Below are 24,818 nucleotides of genomic sequence, written 5' to 3' on the forward strand. Positions count from 1 at the left end.
TTTTTTTAATAAATTTATTTATTTGTTTGTTTATTTATGGCTGTGTTGGGTCTTGTGCGCAGGCTTTTTCTAGTTGCAGCGAGCGGGGGCTACTCTTCGTTATGGTGCCCAGGCTTCTCATTGCAGTGGCTTCTCTTGTTACGGAGCACAGGCTCTAGGCGCAAGGTCTTCAGTAGTTGTGGCTCGTGGGCTCAGCAGTTGTGGCTCACAGGCTCTAGAGCGCAGGCTCAGTAGTTGTGGTGCATGGACTTAGCTGCTCCGCAGCATGTGGGATCTTCCTGGACCAGGGCTCGAACCCGTTTCCCCTGCATTGGCAGGTGGATTCTTTTTTTGTTTGTTTGTTTGTTTTGGTTTTGGTTTTTGCGGTACACGGGCCTCTCACTGTTGTGGCCTCTCCCGTTGCGGAGCACAGGCTCCGGACGCGCAGGCTCAGCGGCCATGGCTCACGGGCCCAGCCGCTCCGCGGCACGTGGGATCTTCCCAGACCGGGGCATGAACCCGTGTCCCCTGCATCGGCAGGCGGACACTCAACCACTGCTCCACCAGGGAAGCGCTGGCAGGTGGATTCTTAACCACTGTGCCACCAGGGAAGTCCCCAGGATTTCTTTTTGAAGTGTTGAAAACATCTTACAATGGTAGTGATAGTTGCACATAACTGTGAATATACTACTAAAAATTATTAATTATATGTTTTATGTGGGTGAATTATATGGTATGTGAATTATAAATCAATAAAGTTGTTTCAAAACATGACATAACACCACACTCTCACTAAATTGACTAAAATTTTTTAAACTGACTATATTAAGTGTTAACAAAGATGTAGAGTCAATTATAACTTAAAAAAAAAAAGATGTTGAGCACCTAAAAATATCACACACTACTGGAAGGAATGTAAAGTAGTACAATCACTTTGGAAAACAGTTTGGCAGACTCCTAGAAAGTTAAACATACACCTCCTATAACCAGTCATTCCACTGGAAGGTATTTACCAAAGAGAAAACATATGACAAAAAAAAAAAAAAACTTGTACAACTTCAAGCCAGGTAAACCAATCTCCTGAAAGCCTGAAAAACCAGTCACTACTAGAATTCCGTTAATGCATATGTTCATCATTGGTATTCATGGATTTAGAAAGTGAATCTTGACTCTCTCCAAACAATAAATTATCCTCAGAACCATCAAAGCTTTTTTCTGAGAAAACAAATGATTGATATGCAGCTGAGACAGCTGTGTTCAGAATGCTTGGCCCAATGACCTTTCATCAGTCCCTGAAAGGACTCTGGCTGCTATAATCTTAAACAGAAACAGTCAAGCAGGCAAAGGACTTAAGTGCAGTGGCCCCAGTTTCCGGCTTTCCTCTCATAATGAGGGTGTTTGAACAAAGGGTAATTTTATATACTTCTTTGGGGGAAAACATGCTTCTAATATACCAGGAATTATGATGTAGAGTTTTTCAGCCTCCTCTTTTGATATATTATTGTGAATACATTTCCCATATCATTAAATTAAAAAGTAAAATGGTGTTTAATATCTGCATAATGATATTACCAATGATATTCCCACCAACGGAGAGGATCCACTTCACTACTATATATCAGCATAATATATTACCTTACCAATTTTTCTCTAACTGTAGTTATTTTTTGTTACAATTACCATACAGTAAAACTGACTTTTTCTCTTGGTGTACAGTTTTACAAATTTTAACACAGGTATAAATTTATTTACCCACTACCACAATCAGGATATAGAAGAGTTCTATCACTCCAAGTCTCCCTCAGGCTATTCCTTTTTAGTCAGACCCTAACCCTATTCAGTTACTAATCTGTTTTCTACCAATATAGTTTTGTCTTTTTGAGAATGTCGAATGAATGGAAATCATACAGTATACAACCTTTCAAGCTGGTTTCTCCCACTCAGCATAATGTCTCTGAGATTCATCCCAAGTTGCTGCCTGTATCAAGTTTGTTCCTTATTATTGTACGGAATACTGACAGACAGTTGAAGTGTTTCTAGCTCTTAACTATCACAAATCAAGCTGCTATGAACATTTATGTACAGATTTTTGTGTAAACATTCATCTTTACCAATTTAATAGACAGAAATGGCATTTACTTAACATTATAATTTGAATTTCATTATTAGTGGTTTATATATATATATACATCTCTTCTTTGCTTGACTCCTCTAATTTCACACTATAAAGGATGCACCTAAAATATTTCATTTCTTTAAACTGCATTTTCAATCTGATCTGAAAACCCTCAACATTCATTCATCCAACAACTTATAGATTGCCCAAAATGTACTCTAAACTCTAAACCCAAATGCTTATCTTATTACAAAATTTCAGTGAAGTCTATGAGTAGAAAACAGGCATTAAAGAGAACCTGAATTATAAGAAATTATGTCAAAATTAAAATATAAAACACTATTAAATTTTAGTATGTAAAAGGCTAACACTTAAAAAGTGTTGACTGTTGCTAGAAGAATCAAGAATCCATTTACATCTTCTTTAATATAAGGAATTCACTATACCTTCTATTGTAATAAAATTTTACATAACTTGTGGAATTTTAAATAAGCCCACGTCATTTAAACACTCCTCTCTATCCCTCCCCCCTAAAAAAAGAAAACTATTATGTTTTGGCAACATGTAGCATTTAACAGATTAAAATGTGCCAGGTTGAAATAAGCCCACTCACTAGAAATTATTAAACATCATTCTGTAACTCAATAAATGATTATGCTTTAGCAACAGGTCCAAAGGTTGATTCTTTTTATTTCTTAATGAGAATTAGTTTCTCATTAAGAGAAATTTAATGAGAGAAACAATGAGGGATAATTTGTGCATTATTTTAGGGGTAATAAAGAGCTCTTAAAAAGATCACTCTTGACTTCCCACTTGCTAAACTCCTTTCCCCACAATAAATCACAGAAAAAGGCCACAGCATGGAAAAATAAAGTTATTCTGTGATGCGTTATGTTCAGGGATAAACTAGAACACATGCATAAAAAGGGAACTTATACTGCCTGAAAAAGCTGCCTGCCCCCATGTTTCCACTTCAAGCACCCAAACACCCACTTAACTCCCTCCGTTTCTTCAAATTCCCAGTCACTCCTCAACTTCTCCAATCTGGCTTCCAGTCTGATCCTCCCCCAAAGCTGCCTGGTTAAAAGCCACTAAGGAGCTCTTTGTCAATAAATCCACAGGTTACTTTTTAGTCCTGACCACAGTTCTCAAAAAGCATTGGACAATGTTGACCACTTCTACCTTGAAATATTGAACTCCATTTTTATAGCTTCTAACACACTTCAAATTTTCCTCCTCCTTTGGTTGCTGTGTCTTAAACATCTTTGCCAGTTCTTACTTTTTTGTCTAACCTTTGTTTATTGGAGTTCTTCCTGAGTTCTAGGCCCTCCTCCCCTCACTGTGCACCACTTCTCCTTAAAATTAGCTCATCTACTCCCATGGGTTCAATACCTTCCCTGTACTAACTTAAAATTTTTTCTCTAGGCCAGATCATGATTCTAGATCTGTAAGTATACCAGTATATCCATTGGATCCACATGAATGTCTCATAAACATCTCCAACTCACCAGATCCACCTCTCTTCTCTCCAAAAACTGCTCCTCCTTCAGTTTTCCCATTTCTCAGTGAAAGTACTACCACCCTTATTCAAGCCAAAAATTGGAAATCATCCACAACATTCTTCATTTTCTCAGTTCCAGAGCCAATCAACCACAAAACCCAGATGATTCTATCCCCTCCATGGTTCTCAAAGCTGTGTACTGTTTGCCTTCTGCATTATCTCTACTCTTTCCAAGTCATCATCTCTGGTCTGGACTACTGTACCATTATTGTTGGGTCTTCCAAACAGTTCTGTTGAAGTCTTCTCTTGCCACCTCTACTCCCTAAAGCCATTTTCCATACTTACTATATCTATTTTTAAATGTAAATCTGATCATGCATTTGTCTTAAAGGTATTGAAGAAAACACTACTTCCAGCCAAAGGGCCTTCTACCTCTCTTCCTCCAACACACTGATCTAAATTAACTTCTACTCAGCTTTCCATAGTTTAAGTTTCCCTGACTGCCAAACTACGTCAAGTTGCGTTATTATCTCAGCATTAACTCAGCAATTAATTATGTGACAAATGATTTAATGTAAACCTTCCCCACTAAACTATAAAGTGTTGAGAGGAGGGTCTCTTTTGATCTTGGTCATCACCATATTCCCATAACAACAGGTAGTTTTCAAAACTGCCATTTTGATTCTAGGCACATTTTTCCTTCATGATTATAAAAATATTAAATGAAAGCAGAATTACCTCATTAGAGAAATGCAAATCAAAATTACAAATCAAAACTCACACCGGTCAGAATGGCCAGCATCAAAAAATCTACAAACAATAAATGCTGGAGATGGTGTGGAGAAAAGGGAACCCTCTTGCACTGTTGGTGGGAATGTAAATTGATACAGCCACTATGGAGAACAGTATGGAGGTTCCTTAAGAAACTAAAAATAGAACTACCATACGATCCAGCAATCCCACTACTGGGCATATATCCTGAGAAAACCATAATTCAAAAAGAGTCATGTATCAGAATATTTACTGCAGCTCTATTTACGATAGCCAGGACATGGAAGCAACCTAAGTGTCCACTGACAGATGAATGGATGAAGAAGACATGGCACATATATATAATGGAATATTACTCAGCCATAAAAAGAAATTGAGTTATTTGTAGTGAGGTGGATGGACCGAGAGTCTGTCATACAGATTGAAGTAAGTCAGAAAGAGAAAAACAAATACTATATGCTAACACATACATATGGAATCTAAAAAATAAAAGTGGTTCTGATGAACCTAGGGGCAGGACAGGAATAAAGATGCAGACGTAGAAAATGGACTTGAGGACATGGGGAGGGGGAAGGGTAAGCTGGGATGAAGTGAGAGAGTAGCACTGACACACACACTACCAAATGTAAAATAGCTAGCTAAAAAAAAAAAAAAATAGCTAGCTAGTGGGAAGCAGCTGCATAGCACAGGGAGATCAGCTCGGTGCTTTGTGACCATCTAGAGGGGTGAGATAGTGAGGGTGGGAGGGAGATGCAAGAGGGAAGGGGATATGGGGATATATGTATGCATATAGCTGATTCACTTTGTTATACAGCAGAAACTAACACAACATTGTAAAGCAATTATACTCCAATAAAGATGGTAAAAAATTAATTTTTTTAATTAATTTTAAAATTAATCTTCATTGAGAAAGTAGCCTGAGAAATTAACTTTGAACCCAGCTGCATTATTGTACATACTGTACATTCAGGATTATTTTCCAAGTAAATGTTATTACAAAGATTTGATTCATCGGTCACTTCTTTATATATAGTATTTTCCTGATTATAGCTTTTGCCAACATGAATTTTCTTTTATAACTATAATTTCTACCAAATACAGTTTTGCTAAATCATATTTTGCCTAAATATTATGAAGACTGTATTACTCCATTAGTTTTTAGTCAAAAAAAAGTTACCAGTTTTTAGGTAAGTTAGTTGTCATGTGTTAGTTTTGTTGTTTCACGAACCTTGATTTTTGCAGATAAAGTTTTGAGGGTTTTAGCATTAACGAAAAAGATGGGATGCTTTGATCAGTTTTTTAATTCTAAAAAAATCTGTGATGTGCATTTTGGACAATTTCAATTAGTTTTCTTTTTACACTATTTCTACCAGTAGCAGTCTCTGTACACTAAATAAAAGACTGACAGGGCTTCCCTGGTGGCGCAGTGGTTGAGAGTCCACCTTGCCGATGCAGGGGACACGGGTTCGTGCCCCGGTCCGGGAAGATCCCACATGCTGCGGAGCGGCTGGGCCCGTGAGCCATGGCCGCTGAGCCTGCGCATCCGGAGCCTGTGCTCCGCAACGGGAGAGGCCCCAACAGTGAGAGGCCCGCGTACGGCAAAAAAAAAAAAAGACTGACAATATCTTTCTGCGTTTTTCAAATTTGTTCCCATTTTTTACTTGGTTATCTAACAGAAAAGTGAAATTCCTCAGGATTGCTGTTAAAGAGGGGATAAAAATCGTGTCTTCATCAAAAATGGCTGGGAAAAACATTCCTAGAGTCAAATATCCTGTTATATTCTCAGGAGCTGACTGTTATGCTGTTATGTCCAAACTTTCCCCTGCAAAAGAAAAAAAAAAGCTGACTAGAACAAAAGACAGTAGTTAAATTCTAAGAATCCAGAATTTCTTATAATCACTTTGAAATACCATAAGATTCTCAGAATTAGATATATCCTTTCTTTTGCAGAACAGAAGAAAGATAAAAGCATGAACTCGGAAGCCAAGACTGGTTGAGTATGAATCTTGAGTCTGTCCCTTACTAGCTATGTGACCCTGGACAAGTTACTCACCCCTCTGCCAGTTTATGAATTGCCAAATGAATGTAATACTAATACCTACCTCACAGACTTGCTGCAACCATATTTCATCTAATTAGCTAATATATATGATACTTAGAACAGTACTTGCCATGCAGTAAGTGCTCTCTAAATGTTAACTACCATTATCATCATCATCTTGCACTAGTCCCTTCCCATTTAGCCCCATTTTAAATGTAGGCTATAGGGCAGGGAAGGGAGAGGGTGAATGACTGCAAAAAAGTAGAATGAAGATAACTGGGAATTAAACATATATGGAACATAACTGCCTTCATCTAGACTATTTGTAATGTATAAAATAATGACTAATTTGCTATATCCCAGACTAACCACCACTAACAATTCCACTCTACCTGTAATTTTTGTTTCTGAACTTGGTTCTGATCTATTTCCCCCTTGACCCTGTAATTTACTTCCCAAATAAACACCAAAAATGGTCTTCATAAACAAGAGGCTTGAATGCCTACAGCAAGATTCACAAGGTAAGAGTGCTTAAAACCATGCTTTGATAAAAGAGGAAGGGGGAGACACTGTCATTTTAATATTAATAGTGGACATTATCATCTTTTTTTTTTTTTTTGCGGTACACAGGCCTCTCACTGCTGTGGCCTCTCCCGTTGTGGAGCACAGGCTCCAGACAGGCAGGCTCAGCGGCCATGGCTCATGGGCTCAGCCGCTCCGCAGCATGTGGGATCCTCCCGAACCGGGGCACGAACCCATGTCCCCCGCATCGGCAGGCGGACCCTCAACCACTGTGCCACCAGGGAAGCCCGGACATTATCATCTTAATGAATGAGTCCTAAGCATAGTAACTCTAGGGTTGCATGGTTTAATTATACATTCCATAAACCCAAGCCTTTAATATTCTTTTTTTTTTTAACAATTCTAAATACACACACTGTTTTCAACGGAGCAAATAAAATTTAAAATCTCATATATCATCAAATTCAATAAAAAATGTAAATACTCTTGCAGACTGTATTTTTTGAGTTTCAAAATTACCAAAAGCTACCAGAACTTTTAATATGCATTAACATATAACTGCAATATAAATATAAGATTTAAAACATATAGTTTTTATTACACTAAAAAATATACAAACATTAATATACAAATTACTTCAAACTGCTAATCATCCAGTTTTCTTTAACAAAACAGAATGAAGGTCAACTAAGTACAAGTATCATTACGTACAAAATAAACCTAGAAGTTATTTCTTTGCATTAAAGATCATTTTCAGAATGATACTTCATGAGCATGGCAGGGACTATATATACATTTTATCATATTTCTCAGTACTTCATGTCAAAGCATATATGCAATAAGTGGCAATAAGTGCTAAAATAGAAAAAAAATCAGTAAAACTATAATATTCCCAGATATCTAAACTATCTGCCCAGCATTTTAAATTCATTTAAATATCCAAAAAAGTTATTCATCAATTTCAATTCTGACATTCCAATCAATGAACACGCAAAGCTTTATTTAAAAAAATAGTAATCCATACACTATGGAGGGAAGTGTAAAATGGTACAATCACTTTGAGAAAAGGTCTGGCAGTTTCTTAAAAAGTTAAACATATATCTTCCTTAATCCAGCATTAAGTCCATAACACATTTATACAATAATATACATAACAGCCAAAATCCGGAAATAGCCCAGAAGTCCGTCAAAAGATAATGGATAAACAAACTGTGGTATATTTATAAAATGGATACTACTCAGCCACAAAAAACAATGAACTACTGATTAGAGGATGGATGAATATTAAAAACATTAAGACGGGTGAAAAAAACAGAAACAAAGGATCTATACTATATATGATCTCAATTATACTGTGTCATAGAACAAGCAAAACTTATCCGGTTTTTTTAGAAATTAGTGTTTTTTTAAAAACAGTGGTTGCCTGAGGTACCAGGGTATTGGTTAGGAAGGGGCAGGAGAGAACTTTCTGGGGTGATAACTTTTAAAATCTTGATGGGGGTTTAAGCTACACAGGTGTAGTCATTTGTCAAAACTCATCAAATGGTGCATTTAAGATTTGTGCATTTCACTGTTTGTAAATCTTACCTAAAAAATCATACACGCACAAATAAATATTGAACTCCAGTTCATAATACTCATGCTGAAGTGTTTACGGGTAAAGTATTCTAATTCTGCAACTTGTTTTAAAATAAGTTTTCTTAAAAAATAAAAAATGTATGGATGGATAGACAGATAAACATGTGATAAAGCAAATACAGCAAAACATTAATTGTAGAATGTAGGTGGTAGGCATATGAATGTTTACTATAAATTTTTTCGTTTCTATACATTTGAAGGATTTCTTAATCTTTGTAACAGAGGTGAATTCACACTCATGAAAGATCTACTAACAAAGTGTAAGTCTAATGATACATCCATTTTAGTTTAAATTGTTTGGGCTAACTTGGGTGGTATTTTTATTTATTTATTTACTTTGCTTTCTACTATTTACAAAGGAATTGAAAACTAAAAATAAATTATATAAATTGACATTATAACTGCTACTTTTAATGAAACAACTTTAAGAAGATACATTAAAAATAAGGAACCAATTTCTCAAAATTATATACAAGATCTAGCATGACTGCTAATGTTTAATTAGGTTGCATATTTTAAGAATTTACTCTTTTGTATTTGTTAAGTACTGCAACCATATTTCATCTAATTATTTTTAACTATTTACAATCAAAGTCACCATCAAATATTTAATTGATTTTGAGAATTTGTGAATCTTAACATTTGAAAAAAATAAATATATTATGAAATTTAGACATGGTACATTTGGCATCTATTATATCACCTAAAGAAATATATTTCAATTATGCCTCATCAAAAAAATTTACCTCTATAGTACTGAATTCTTTGTTTCATGGCACACACACAGAGTACACAAATCAGTACAATGTATTACCATGTATTTAAAAGAACATGTATTAACAACGCATTTAACCACTATCATCTACAGTATATATTAATTACAATTTACCACACTTAATTATTTAAACATATCTATTTAAAACTTGACATTATTCTAAAAGAAGGCACATGGAAAATAATTCATATTTCAAACATTTTCATGTAAGTAAAGAGGCAATAGGGTAGAGTGAATCTTTCAAAAATAAAATAACACCAAGTTGATGTCGCATTATACAAAAAAGGAAAATATTTAATTTGAATATTTTAAGAAATCTGGCATTTGTTAGAAATGAAAGAGCTTCATTAACTTTTTCAGAATGCCACTATAAATCATACCTAGGTTTATAAAATCATAACTTGTAAAAAACAAACATCCATTTAAGTTCAAATGGATAAGAAAAGACAAGAAGGTGGCAAGAATAACTAGGCACTATCTAAATTTCTAATATATTGGATGAAATAGTATTTCTACAGAACCAAGTCTACATTTTAAATAAAAACACTCTTTCCTATGTTTTTCCAGCATTACATTTCGTAAGTAAACTCACAGCCCCAAACAGTTCTCTATAGTAGGATGTCTGGTGGCTTCAATTGTATTCCATTGGTACTAATAGAATTTGCCCTTATATTCCCCTTAGTGAAACTTGTCCTCAGCAAAAACTGCTAATGTAAGTTGGTAAGTAGTCAAAAACTCAAAAAAGTCTCAATATAGAAAGAAAAAGAAAAAAGCTTTAGCTCATAATTTCCCTAAGATACTCTGCAAGATAATAATAAACAGCTTCTAAAAAGAGTTCAGTCATCAAACAAGTCGTCTTTACACAGAAATTCCCATAAACTATACTATGCTAATTATAATTGCATAGGTGGGGAGATGGAGCAATGAAAATGGAGCAGAACCACATTCACTTTAATTTTTGCAGATTAAAATTAAACAAGATTGACTCAGAAAAACTGCTGCAGTAAACTCACTGCAATGAGTGTAATTCTGTTGTTTAAAAATATGTAAAATAAGGTTTTTATTCTACTCAGTCCCTACATGCTAACAAGTCTGTCACACGACATAAGCAACGAAACAACAATCTTGAACACTGCTGGAGAAAAATAGACTGTAGCAGACTATGTTTACACTATTTTCTGGGCAGCAAAAAAATTTTCAAGGGCAATTTTATATAGTATACATTTTTAGCTTCCACACTTATATTAGAATCTAACCACCAAAAAAGATGTATATTGCACTTTTTTGAACACATAACTTGGCTAAAAACATTTCACAGAATTAATGTTCCACAGAACACACCTGGAAAACCGATTTAGCTGTACAAAGTCAGCATTCAAATTGAACATTCATTAACAATTCTGAGTAGTACCATGCTAAGATTATAACATGAATTACATTTTGTATGGTAATTTGCTTTCAATCATTTCAAAAAGTTAAAGCTTACTACCTTAAAGATTTACTGGAATAATATTGTAAAAACATTACCTCAAATAAGAATTATAAGATTCATTAGACTGAAAGGAAAGTCAAAGCACAGATTAAAGATGAAATTGTCAAAAGGATATATCATACATTCAAGGCATTTTTATAATAAAATACTTAACTCTAACAGCAGATACAAAACACCAATGAAATTAAGCAGTCAACAAGCTAAAACAGTACTGTAAGAGTCCGTTTTATTTTTATTCTTTCTATTCCTATAGCCATAACCTAAATTTCAGATTTAATTTCCCCTCACTACAATGCCCACCCTGAAATGCTGCTATTATGACATTAAGTCAGAGCTCTAGTCATATGTCCCTAGTCAAAAGCCTTCCATGGCTTGCCATTATATATTCACTTTCGATTCCTTAAAAACAGCATTTAATGTAATCCATAATGTGGCACCAACCAGCTTCCAACTTCCAAATTGATATCCCTCAATTTACCTTCACCCACTCTTCAACAAAAATTTCTGAAAATCTAATATGATTTAGGCACCATGTTAGGTTTCAAAATACTCTATTCCAGTGGTTCTTTGAGTGGTTTTTTAGCTTGCATCAGAATCTCTAGAGAACTTATTAAAACAGATTGCTGAACTCTACCCCTCAAGTTGCTGATCCGAAAGGAATGGATTTACATATCTCACAAGTTCTCAAGAGATGCTGATGCTGCTGGTCAGGGTCTACTCTTGGTGAACCACTGCTCTACACCACAGGCCATGAGCCGAAAGCCCACTGGCTGAATGAGGCCCATTCACATGTTTCGTCTATTTATTATTTTAAATAATTTTAATTATTTGCAAATGTTTTACAAATAAAAATTTCTCATAAAAATGCAGATTTCTGGCTCATTTCTGCATGTAAAAATTCTGCTGGAGCTCAAGGGTAGCTACACCAGTTAGTCAAGGTATATGTCCTTGTCCAGATTATCACAGCCCTAACTGGCCCTATGCTCACTTAAAATCACTTAAAAATCACCTGGCTTAGCACTGTATTTGTGCTTATACACTCTGACCCACTTTTTCTCATTCTCTATGCCTTTTTCATGCTGCTCACTCTGGCATAAACATCCTTTCTCCCCAATACGGCTGAAATCCTACCTACCCCATTCTAAAGCTTGGCTTGAATATCCTTCCTCAACACAGTCCCAGCAAAAATAGAAATCCTTAAGTAATAAACATATTAAAGATTTAACATAAATGTCTATGTGTGCTTTAAGAATCAAGGTTTTATTTCCACAAATACTAAAATAGCAGTATTTACAAAAACATAAAAGACTATAGATATCATAAATTATAAACATATAATTTTTGCTATTTTTATTCTAAATAAAATTTTAATTTTGTTCATTAAAGTTTTTACTGTGATTTTACTGTGAAAGAAATCTTTTTCAGACTAAGACATTGCAAATGAACTGACGTATTAAATCTTGTAGTCAAAATATATAACAGCTCCAACAGAATATCTTATTTTGCTGGACAAAAAAAGGAGGAAGAGGAAGGGGGTAATTGACACAATTCCCCTGATTTCATAACCCACCAATTTTTAAAAGCAATTTTAATGAAATAAATGTTTCTAATTTTTTAACATGTAGGATATTTTTGTGGATTTTTACTTCTGTGGAATGGCAGGGGGAAAAAAATTACAGAGAAACAAAAACTGAGTGCTGGTCATTGCTCTGCCATAAAGAGCTTTGTTACATCAAGTAAATCATTGAGCTCTCCCTGGACCTCGGTTTCATTACCTCTAAACTGAGGTGGGAAAAAGTGTTCTCCAAATACCTTCCATCCCTAAAATCCTAGGACTTACTCCATCAAAGAATGAAAGCATAAAAATCAATGTCATACAGACAAGCTTCTATTAGGCTAGTATTGCTTCTAAATTAGATTGACTTAAAAACTTTGAACTACATACAGCTTTCAAAGTGCTAATTAAAAATGCTGAAGATTCAGAACTTTGAAAGAATACTTATGTATTTATATATGTTATTTATATATATGTTAATAACCAAAATAAAACATCTTTTGTAAGGCCAACAATTAAAACATCTTAGGAAAAAAATTAGAGGAAGACAAAAAAATTTATAACCATACCAATCAGCGTTTTAATATATATCAAAGGATAATTAAATAATTAGAAAATCCTGTCAAAAAAGCCTTTTTCATAATAGAGATTAACAATATTTTTTAAGAATATGTACTCTGGGATTTCCCCGGTGGTCCAGTGGTTAAGACTCTGTGCTTCCACTGCAGGGGGTGTGGGTTCGATCCCTGGTCAGGGAACTAAGATCATAACATGCCGTGTGGCGTGGCCACAAAAAAAAAAAGAATATGTACTCTGCTTCAGGATATTCCCAAATGAAAGTAATTTGGCCAAAATTAAAATTATCAAATTGCAAGACTGCAAAAAAAATCTTAGAGACTATTATATTCAGATAGATCATGCCGTAAGCGAATTGCTTTCAGCTTCTCCACTTCAATTTTTGCTCTTAGCAGCTCTTCCTCTAGCTGCTGCCTTCTTTTCAATCCATCCCTCTTCTCCTGAACATATAATCCAAAATTTTTTTGATTTTCTAAAATTATCTGATGCTCCTCTTTCAGCATTTGCAGAATCTGAGGATCATACCCTAACTGTGACCTAAAATTTTCTCCACTTTCATGCCGAAAAAAATCATCTCTCCTTGGGATAGAAGATGGAGACGATGTCATTCTCATATCAACAGAGGAAAGTGACGGTGACAAAGATCTTTCCATAACATGTACTAATTCATGTTCTTCTCTTTGCTCTAAAGTATCACTCTGTTGAGAATTTAAAACCAGTGGAGGAGGGGGCTTAATGTCTTCTTCTTGCTTCACCTCCACTGTAATAGCAACTGGATGGTGGTCCAACATTACCTGTAGTGAACTTGTACCAGCCTGTGCTTCCTCATCCAAGTTTGCACTACAGCACACAAAAAAGCATTATAAAATGTAAATCAAATGAATATAAGAGCATTTTAAAGCATAATTTCATATTTAATATACATTAAATTATCAAGCTATAAAGAAAATTATGAAACAAAAAATATTTTTAACCCTTGCAATAATAAATTAAAGTGACTATGGTTGGGATTTTAATTTTATATATATATATATATATATATATATATATATATATATATACACACACACATACATATGTCTCTCTCCATCCTTAACTTTAAAATTGGCCTCTTAAAAGAACAGGAACTTACAAATACTACACAAGGCTATCGAGGTAAATACAAAAGAAAAGGCATTTTTGATACTCTCAAAGAGATACCAATTGTCCCTATAAGCCTGAGGTTCTTAAATGGTGTAAAATGTCATTTAATTCATTCTGGGCCTTGCTATCCCGATACCTTAGTCCTAGACCTCCTGCTTCTCCTCTCCTGTCCTGATCTAAAAATCACCTGGGTCTATGACTTCCAGCAGGACAATGGAAGGCAATCTCTGAGACGTATTGATTTCTCAATAGTCACACTCACACACACACACACAGAGGAAAAACAAGATTGTGTATGATTTTGGGTATGCCCAACTATCAGGGGGTTCTCCTAACTATCCAATTTCAGATGCAATGGTGTTTCCCCTTTACCTATCCTAAACTACATGACTCAGGTGATCTTTAAGTCTTTTAACCAGTGGTCAGGTGAAGTGTACAAGGGCAAGGGTTTAGATCTACCACTGGATCATCAGTACCCAGTATAATACTCTACTTGGAACCTCACAGGTACTCATCATATGTTGAATGATTGAATACATGAAATGGGTTTTTTCAATGCAATGTTTTTTAATGGCCTATATATGATATATTGAAAATTTATTAAATTTACATGAAATTTCCATAAAATATGCATTCCTATTAGAGGCAACTTCAGTTTTAGCATAATTTAAACTTTGACATTACAATATTTGTTATGACATAAACACAATGTTCCTGAAAATTCTGTTGGTTTTTAAATAATTTCATGTATAACATGAAGTTGTGAATTAAGAATACATAATGTTTCTTGAGGGTTTTTTTTTTTTAATTGATGTTTCTGCTTAACTTAAAAATAAAAGTTATCGAGGTGAAAGAGATTATTGGAACATTAATGGAAATGCTACACTTCACATTATTTAAATAACATTTTATAAATTATAAATAAGTAATATAGGTTAGAATACATTCTACACGGATGATTAAAATGCTGGAACAAGTTTAAGTAGAACATAAGGAAAAGAATTTAAACTCCCCATATGTCACTTACTAATAACATTAAACTGCCAGAAATATCAGATATTTGTCTAACAGGCACAAATGAAATAGTAAGATATTTAGTATGTTATAAAAAACCTATTTGTAGATTATATAAATTCCTTCATTTTCATTCTTGTCTTTTTTTGTCATTTTATGATTTTCAAAAGCAAAACAATGGAATATAAATGTAATTCAAATTAGTAAGATTTGCTTTTATTAACATCTCTAAATCCTAGATTGGGAAAAAGTTAAAACAACAGATATAAATTAAATTTTTTAAATCCACATAATTACTTTTCCAAATTAGTATGTATAATAGACTATAAGACTCACAATTAAACATAGACAATATCCTCCCATGCAAATTAAAAATACGCCTTATATCTGGAATATTCCATTCCACTTTAGTTAAAACATTACAAATAAGGCATAACAAAGTCTAAAAATGATTTAGAGGTCACAAAAAAATGATAAAACAGAAAAGAACTTCTAAAATGTATGAATATGAACTCTGAGGATAAAATTGGTTATAAAAACACAAAATATAATCTGATGTTAAAGAGAGGTAAATATAAAGACATAAATCAATGTCAGTTGTAGAAATAAATAGCCTTACAAAATACCTGTATATACTTAAATACGTTAAATTATATAAGCAGTAATATTTTCCTTATTAAGTATAGAGAGTTTGATGAGATTAACTGTCATATTTATATAGAAGTATAATTAAGATAGTGAATTATAAACTTCTGAGATAATTAAGATTCAAGATGATATCAAACAAATATAAGTATATTAAGTACATAAATATATTATAAATTAAAATGCTAGTATAGAGAAAGTGGCAGAGCAGACACACTAACAAAAATAAGTATTTAATTGGCATATTTCTGATATTCTTACCTTTAAAATCTGAAAAACTGATTGTTTAAACAGTAGGTATAGAAATGTGTAAATCAATGCATTTAATCAGAGAAATGTTGGTGTCCCAAAGATTGACTGTGTAGGTATATATATTCTATGTATGTACATGTATATATACCATACATACACATACACACACACACAAGCGGTCAAAATGTAAATATATCTTTGTATCTTATATATTATTTTTCTTCTATATCAGTGTATTTTTAAAATACACAACTTGATAAAACTACAGTTTCTATGTGTAGTTTTCAAATTATAAAAACCTATACCCCAAAGGTAGTTTTATACCTATAATGCAAAGCCACTGTTCTTTATGATTCAAAGAGGGAAAAAATTTTAATGAGTATAAAACAGTCCTACTGTGGAGTTTTTTTTTTTTTGGACATTCAGCATACTAGGATTTAATCATCTGTCATCACAGTGAACAGTTTAAGCAGCGACCCCATGAATTAATATACTGTGTATCCACATCTTGGATTCCCACTGGTGCTATTTTTTTACTATGCTATCAACTAGAAATAAGAAGTATATGGTAAGAAGCTGGGCTCAAAAATATTATCCTAGTAAATTATCAAAATAACAAATATGTTTGGCTAAAAAGGTTTTTCCATTTCTTCCCTAACTTCAAAGGGATTTCATAGGTAATTAATAATTTTGCTTATATAATGACTCTTCCATCAATAGGAAAGTACCTTGTAAAGTTTTGTTTGAAGGTTCCTCAACTAACAAGGAGTTTACAGTTTGCTTAAATTACCTTAAATGATTCAGAAGAAGCCTGCAGCTGCCATTTTTATCTTTTGCCAGAGGTTAAAATCTGAATCAGCAGCAGGATAATAGTTTTTGAAGATTTCCAGGCAAGTACTTATGTAGAGCACAAATTCAACCAAAAAAACTGTTTCTAATCCAGCTGCTCTTATTGATATATTAAAATTCATAATTTGATACCCTTGCAGAATAGTATGGGAGAGCTTACCCTTTCCTGTATGACCCCAAATCAAAGTGAAACTAGACCATTATTGTGTAAAAACAACAAAAGTTTTTAGTTTTATTAAGTAATCTGAATCCCTAATTAGGCATTAACTCCTTTTCTTGTGTTGTCTTTTTTATTTTGAATGTTAAGTTAGAAAAATACTTTAAACTGTACATTTAAAAATACTTTAAACTTTAATATATACAATGATGCCATTAACAAGTTTACTTAATTGTTCATTTTAGGTTTTTAGCTCAATTAATATTCAGTAAGTGTAGACACTGATAATTCATAAAAAAAAGCAAGGGTTCCATTTTTCCTGAAACTGCTAACTTTATACAAAATTGAAAATTCTAATGAAATGTAATCTTAAATGAAATAAGAAAAAGGTATCTCTCAGAAGCTAATTAAACAATTTAATTTTAAAGCTTTAAAAGTTTATGAGGTAATGTCACAAATTACATCCCATTTATTCCTCCCTAACCTTTACCTTTCAGAAACTACAGAAGGAGGGAAGGGGGAGGGGAAGACAATAAAAAGTGGCTTAAATCCAGTGCAGCAGAAAAATTCCTTATAGCCTCACTTTTCTTTTTTAAGAATACAAAACAAAGACACTATTCACTGCTCCCGTAGTGGGGATGCTTACTATGCATATCTTTATCACAACTAAGCCAGAGCCCAATAGATAGGAGGCGCCATAATTTTCACAACAAAATAAAATAAAGCTTACCTTTGTATGTGGTTCCTGTCTCTTATCAGGCAAAAACTGGAAATCTGGGGAATCATCTCCATAACTTTCTTGGTTGGCTCAGAAATATTGCTTTTAAAATCTGATTGGGTCTCTTTTTGCTGCAATAGCTCCTGTTTGGCATATTCTTTGAGCCTTTTGTAAAGAGTGCGTAGGCCCTGCGCTGTTCGAGGAGGGCGGTCTACTCCACTTGCATTATAGTTAACTGCTATGATATCCCAACATCTATTCTTTTCCACTATTACTGAATGTTTGTTAGTGTGTTCTTCCAGAATTTTAACATATGGCTTCACAAGCTTTAACAAATCAAGCTTTTCAGATAAGGTAAAATTGGAAGATCTAGCTTTTCCTACCATTGTTCTTTTCAAATTAAGTAGGCAGTTTCTGAAACCACCATGCAGCCTTCAGCTCTGCTCAGCTCTTTTCACAAACAGAAAAAGATCAGGCTTAACTAGGCTAGCCTCATTTAGGCCCACGCCTACAGGGGAGGGTTTATTAAAATTCCTCCAGCTTAAGCTGACGCAGGTTCAGGAAATCTGCTTAAGCCAAGCCTGACCTACATAAAGCTTCTCACTGAAGAAGACAGGAAGGCACAAGCAAAACACACTTGTGTATAAAGAGAACAGCTCGAGGTAGGATTTAATACACAAAGGTCTAGAGATAAGCATGGAACACAGCTAAAAATTAGCTAATTTAGGGAGAATATCGAATTCCAACACGTTTGCCTAGCTGATAGACTGAAAATGCACTGCAGTATCACTTTAATAAAAACAAAAGAGGAACTGTTTTGTACTATTTGTTTACAAATCCAGTAGACAGAAAAATGAAAAACTAAAGATATGAGTGGTGAATGTAGTGATTCCTAACAGAGCCCCTAATCACTGTTTCTGAGCTGCTGTTCTCTCTTACAAAATCTGCATAATGCTGGTCCTGCTGTCAATCAGGAATTGCATATCCTCTAGCTAGTTAGGTTACACCCAGCTCAGACTCCACGGTAAAGCTAAGCTTCTCCTTCATTTTACAGTCTACAGTAAACACCGTGGTTTGTTTTTTTTTTTCAGTTACTTAAGAAGAAATTTTTGTTGAACACTAAATCTAGAAAGCAGATAAAAATTATGTTTTTAAAGCAATGCATTACTCCAGCTGTAACGTACATGAATATGCTAGCCTGCTTTAGCATGTGTAAAAAACACCATTCACAGTAAGAACAGCATAATAACACCTTAAGACTGCACACAACAAAATCGCATTTGCTATTATTATAGAGTACGATCTTTATTTAGCCATTTTCACACAATTTGGACTATGAAAGGAAACAGCTAGTCTAGTCATTTGCAAGGCCACCAATTTGTGTGTTTAGGATATATTTTCTAATCTCTGTCTGAAACATGATAAATAACAATGTAAACAAATAAGCCTATTTTCTCCTGATATACATGTTTCTCCAGATAGGAGAATGAATTAGAACATACTTGAACACAGTTCCATTCAATCAATTACTGAACACCTGTAAAAATGTTCCCAAGCACTGAGAAAGGCCCAAAGAAAACAAAGGTAAATCTAGATACAGCCCCTATCCAGAGAACTATAGCTCTACAGAAATGCCATCAATTTTCAATTACTTTGTTTTTCATTCTTTCAATAGAAGAGAATTAAATTAAATTTGTTAAGTTCTCACTTTGAACCAGACAATGTGCTAGAATGTGTTGTCAGGAAATGTGTTATTTGTCAGGAAAAAAAGTGAAAGATTGCTGGGTACACTATAGGATGCTAGGTGTTTTCTGGCATACTCTTCTGGGTAATCTGATTTTTAGTAGTCCTAGCCTTTCATCGTCTTTGAGCAGTTTTATTGCTGAGTAAAATTGTAGAAAATAGTAATGCAAATGATTCTTGCCCCTAGAGATGCAAACTGAAAATTGACCTGCTCCAACAACCTGACCACAGTTACTCAAAGGAAAGCAAGAACACAGGATATACACTGTCTTTAAACAATATTATTATTTTTGGAAGAAATACAGGCATTGTGTTAAGAAATGATGTGCTAATGGAAATGTGAAAAAACGTTCAATCTCACTATCAAGGAAATGTATACCAGAAACGATTTTCATCCATAAGACATCCATGAGGAAATGTGAAAAAACGTTCAATCTCACTATCAAGGAAATGTATACGAAAAATGATTTTCATCCATAAGACTGGCAAAATTCTTAAAGACTGAAAATGTCAGGAGAGGATAAGGGTGCAGGGCAGAGTACTCTTCTGTACCGTTCATGAGAGTGTAAAATGGCATTTGTGATGGCAGTCTCAGAGTACATATTAATAGTTTACATGTGTAAAAACTTCTAAAATTGCAGTAATTTTACTTCTCAGAATCTACCTTGAAAAATACTCAAACACACAAGGAGCAGCAGAGCCTTCTTAGTAGTTGCATAGTATTGGAAGCAATCTAAGAGCACATCAGTTGGGGACAAGTTAAAGTCACTAAAGTATATCCATACTATGGTCTACTCTGGGCAGCACTAAAATGCAAAAGGTAGATTTCTGTGTATTGACATAGAACAAGCTCCAAAATATATGGTAAGTGAAAAAAGCAAGTAAAACAAAAATACATACAATATAATCCCATTATGCTTACCCAAAACACCCAAAGCTAAATATTTCTGTAGGTACAGAAAATATATGTGTAGGTATAGAATGCAGGTCCATACATAGGTATGAAAATGTACTCCAAGAAGGTCTGGAACTCTTCTGCCTAATTACAGGAGCCATGACTTGCAGGTAGCTATGGAGCATTTTTCTTTTTTCTTTTTTTGGCCCCACTGGACAACCAGGGAAGTCCAGCTATTGAGCATTTTAAATGTGGTTAATGGGACTGAACTTTTTACTTTATTGAATTTTAATTAAAATTTTTTACCTGAGGCAGCATATTTTTCCATTAAACACAACTTTATTGTTTGGGTAGGATTACATTTTACTTAACCCTTTTGTCACAAATGATACTATTGTTTCTAGTATTACGGACAAGAACTCCCTCCTGGACCAAACGTTAGTCAGGCTCCTCTGAGCCTTCTTCTCAACTAGGACTTTAGCAAGGATCCTACTAAACCAGTTTATAGAGAATCCCCCTACCCTTGATACCTAACCAAATTCTTCATACTCCCACCCTTAATACCTAACCAAGTTCCTCTCAGTAATTTTCCACCCACTAACCCCCTTATCCTGCCTATTGGCTGTAAATCCCTGTTGTAGTAGCAGTTGAGTTCAGTCTCTCTCCCCTGTTGCAACAGTCTTTTTTTTTTTAAAAAATAAATTATTTATTTATTTTGGCTGCATTGGGTCTTTGTTGCTGCACATGGGCTTTTTTTAGTTGCAGTGAGCAGGAGCTACTCTTTGCTGTGGTGCGTGGGCTTCTCATTGCGGTGGCTTCTCTTGTTGCGGAGCACGGGCTCTAGGCATGCGGGCTTCAGTATTTGTGGCATGCAGCCTCAGTAGCTGTGGCTCGCAGGCTCTAGAGCACAGGCTCAGGAGTTGTGGGGCACAAGCTTAGTTGCTCCACAACATGTGGGATCTTCCTGGAGCAGCGATCGAACCCATGTACCCTGCACTGGCAGGCGGACTCTTTTAATTTATTTATTTTGGGCTGCATTGGGTCTTCGTTGCGGTGCATGGGCATCTCATTGCAGTGGTTTCTCTTGTTGCAGAGCACAGGCTCTAGGCGCATGGGCTTCAGTAGTAGTTGCAGCACATGGGCTCAGTAGTGCAGCACACGGGCCCTAGAGCACACGCACTTCAGTAGTTGTGGCTCACGGGCTCTAGAGTGTAAGCTCAGTAGTTGTGGCGCATGGGCTTAGTTGCTCCACGGCATGTGGGATCTTCCCAGACCAGGGCTCAAACCCGTGTCCCCTGCATTGGCAGGCGGATTCTCAACTACTGTGCCACCAGGGAAGTCCACAGTAGTCTTGAATAAAGTCTTCTTGCCTGTTTAACTTGTCCGGTAGAATTTTTCTTGACATTACACATAATCACATCAGCAGTGTAGTCAATCTTAAATTGATTCTGTTTTTTTTTAAAGAATTAATTAATTCATTATTTAATTCAAATATTCTGTCTAATAAGTACATAATACATACAAGAAGAATGTTTATTGTTAACTTCTGAAATCTATTTTACAAAGCACTTGAATAAGCTTTAGTTATCTGGAAAATTTACTTTTGTGGAAACCTCATTTCATGAAAATGCTAGGTACATTGTGTTAGTGTACATAAATTCTGCTTGAATGAATTTTTTCTATGCACTGATATAACATTTAATGGATTTGTTTGAATATTTTATGCAGACAGCACAAATTATAGTGATACCCTGTATAAACTGTAATTGATTATTAATCTGAATTACTTATTCTGCATTAATTATAATTAAATTATTTTTCTAGCAAAAAAAATAATGGGCAAACTTTTTAATATAAAAAAGTATACTACTGATGCAGAATCAAGTGCAGATGCAGAAGCTAGTACTCTTACTGGAATAATAAAGAAAAAAATGAGAGACCGAACTAAAGCATATTACATATTTCATACTGAATACCAAATGCAATTTGCTAAAGCAGAACAACAGGAGTAAGCTGTTTAATGCATTTTAAAAAGGTAAAGAAAATAAACTAGACAACGTTAAGAGACACTGTCAACAGACACATAGTAAATCTGACAAGCAGTTTCCTCTCAACAAACAAGAACTGATGAAGTTTAGGCACCTCAAATCAGAATTAAATATCCAGAAATATTTTTAAATAATATGTAACAACGTCTGACCTTGTAACTTTGGCCAGCTATAAAATGGTTTGGTTTCTTGCACACACAAAAAAAGAAAACCATTGTTAGTAAAGAGATGGTAAAAATACATATATACTATTTCAGTTATGGAAATTTTGTCAGAAAATTATGGGGAAAAGATTTTAAACGATATTTTAAAAACGAAAGAGCTTCAATTAAGCAGCCAATAATTGCCTGTAGAATACAAGACCTAACATATCAAACATCAATTGATTCAATATTTTTTAAATTGCAAGTACTTCTCTTTAGATTTAAATGAGTTATACAATAAAATTTATATAATAAAAGTTATACAATAAAAGAGATACTGCCCTATTAACACATGGGTCACATTTTATCTCAAAGGACTTCAAAATTTACAAAGGAATGTTATCAATTCATGACCAAATAGATATTTGAACTCATAACACAGATATTTTTTAATCTATATCTGTCAAAGAATTTTAGCTAGACATGGAAAAATAATAGTTCTACTGCAATAGATGATGCTCTGTTAGGTTAAGTTTAAAAATCTGGATTTATTGAAATTTTAAAACAAGAAATTAATATTTCATTTATTACTCTGTTCCACACACATTATGAAAATATTGTGCTCAACTTTCTAGAGCAGACTCTATGAAAAGTGTCAAGAATAGGGGCTTCCCTGGTGGCGCAGTGGTTGAGAATCTGCCTGCCGATGCAGGGGACACGGGTTCGAGCCCTGGTCTGGGAAGATCCCACATGCCACGGAGCAACTAGGCCTGTGAGCCACAACTACTGAGCCTGCACATGCTCCGCAACGAGAGGCCGCAACAATGAGAGGCCCGCACACTGCAATGAAGAGAGGCCCCCGCTTGCCGCAACTAGAGAAAGCCCTCGCACAGAAACGAAGACCCAACACAGACAAAAAATAAATTAATTTTTTAAAAATATGTCAAGAATATAGTTGTTAAAACCATTTGGAATACATATGCAAATACCAGTTTATGGAACTGGTTAAAAAAGAAAAAAATAGGGCTTCCCTGGTGGCACAGTGGTTGGGAGTCCGCCTGCCGGTGCAGGGGACGCGGGTTCGTGCCCTGGTCTGGGAGGATCCCGCATGCCATGGAGCGGCTGGGCCCGTGAGCCGTGGCCGCTGGGCCTGCGCGTCCAGAGCCTGTGCTCCGCAACGGGAGAGGCCACGGCGGTGAGGGGCCCACGTACCGCAAAAAAAAAAAAAAAAAAAGAACACTAATGATTTTTTTTGTTCTTTGCCAGTGCTCATTGGTTGAGTCATGGAGAGTTTTATAAATTATTGTACTGTCTATAAAATTTATAATTATTATTGTTTATAATTATTGTACTGTTAACTCCAACTCAAGATTTTTTTTAAAACAAAAAGAATACTTGCTAAACATTCAATAATCAAAGACAAAAAAAATGGCAATGTGATTTACGTTTTCTCATCAATATCACACTGTATATGAGTGAGCTAAATTTGAAAATCCAAGGAAAAGAAAGGCATATTTGTGACCTGGTTAGATAGGTAGAAGAATATATGTTTAATGTAAAAATTTCCATAAGCATACAACTCAGTAACTAACCGTATATATCCCTCTAACATGAATCGACAGAAAATTTTAATTATAATTAAGTTTTATGTAAATTGCATGAAAAAACTACAAGAAGAATTTGAAAAACACTTTGTTGATATTGATAAATTTAGAGCTGCTTTTAAATTTATACATTGCTCTTTTGAATTCAATGTTAATAATACTGAGTTGACACAAGAATTAGTAAATTAGTAAATTTGGACAGACATTTTTTTTTGAAACTGACATGCTTTTGTTTCCAAGTCATATCAATTCTTCTAAAAAAGATGAACTAGTTTTGTTGATGTAGATACAAATATAAACAGAAATTTTTTAAAACTCAATTCAGCTAATGGACAATTTTTATGTATGTTTAGAACTTATTTATTTCATAAATATTATGAAATCTAAATACTAATCAAGAATTCAAAATAAAAATACAGCATCCAAATTGAGATATGCCGTAAATGTATAATATACACCAGCTTTCAAAGACTTAATATGAATAATAATAATTAATAACTTTTAATCACATGTTGAGATGATATACATATTGAGTTAATTAAAATGTATAATTAAAATTAATTTCACCTGCTTCTTTTTACTTTTGTAACATGGTTACTAGAAAATTTTTTAATATTTATATATGATTTATATTATATTTC

At 34.3% G+C, this 24,818-nt stretch overlaps 2 protein-coding genes across 2 annotated transcripts in view; both read right to left on the reverse strand.

Moving 5' to 3' along the window:
• The window catches only part of RAD54B (RAD54 homolog B), a 99,421-nt gene that overhangs the window by 39,665 nt on the left and 34,938 nt on the right, over positions 1-24,818 (reverse strand). The gene's annotated exons all lie outside the window — the stretch shown is intronic.
• FSBP (fibrinogen silencer binding protein) lies at positions 12,883-18,130 on the reverse strand. The gene is made up of 2 exons (XM_060128120.1): positions 17,757-18,130; positions 12,883-13,806 (listed from the first exon to the last, which is right to left on the reverse strand). Exons 1-2 carry the CDS (start codon positions 18,128-18,130, stop codon positions 13,281-13,283), a joined length of 900 nt encoding a protein of 299 aa, XP_059984103.1. The 3' UTR covers positions 12,883-13,280.

Source organism: Lagenorhynchus albirostris, chromosome 17 (assembly GCF_949774975.1).
Source record: "Lagenorhynchus albirostris chromosome 17, mLagAlb1.1, whole genome shotgun sequence".
Taxonomy (NCBI): domain Eukaryota; kingdom Metazoa; phylum Chordata; class Mammalia; order Artiodactyla; family Delphinidae; genus Lagenorhynchus; species Lagenorhynchus albirostris.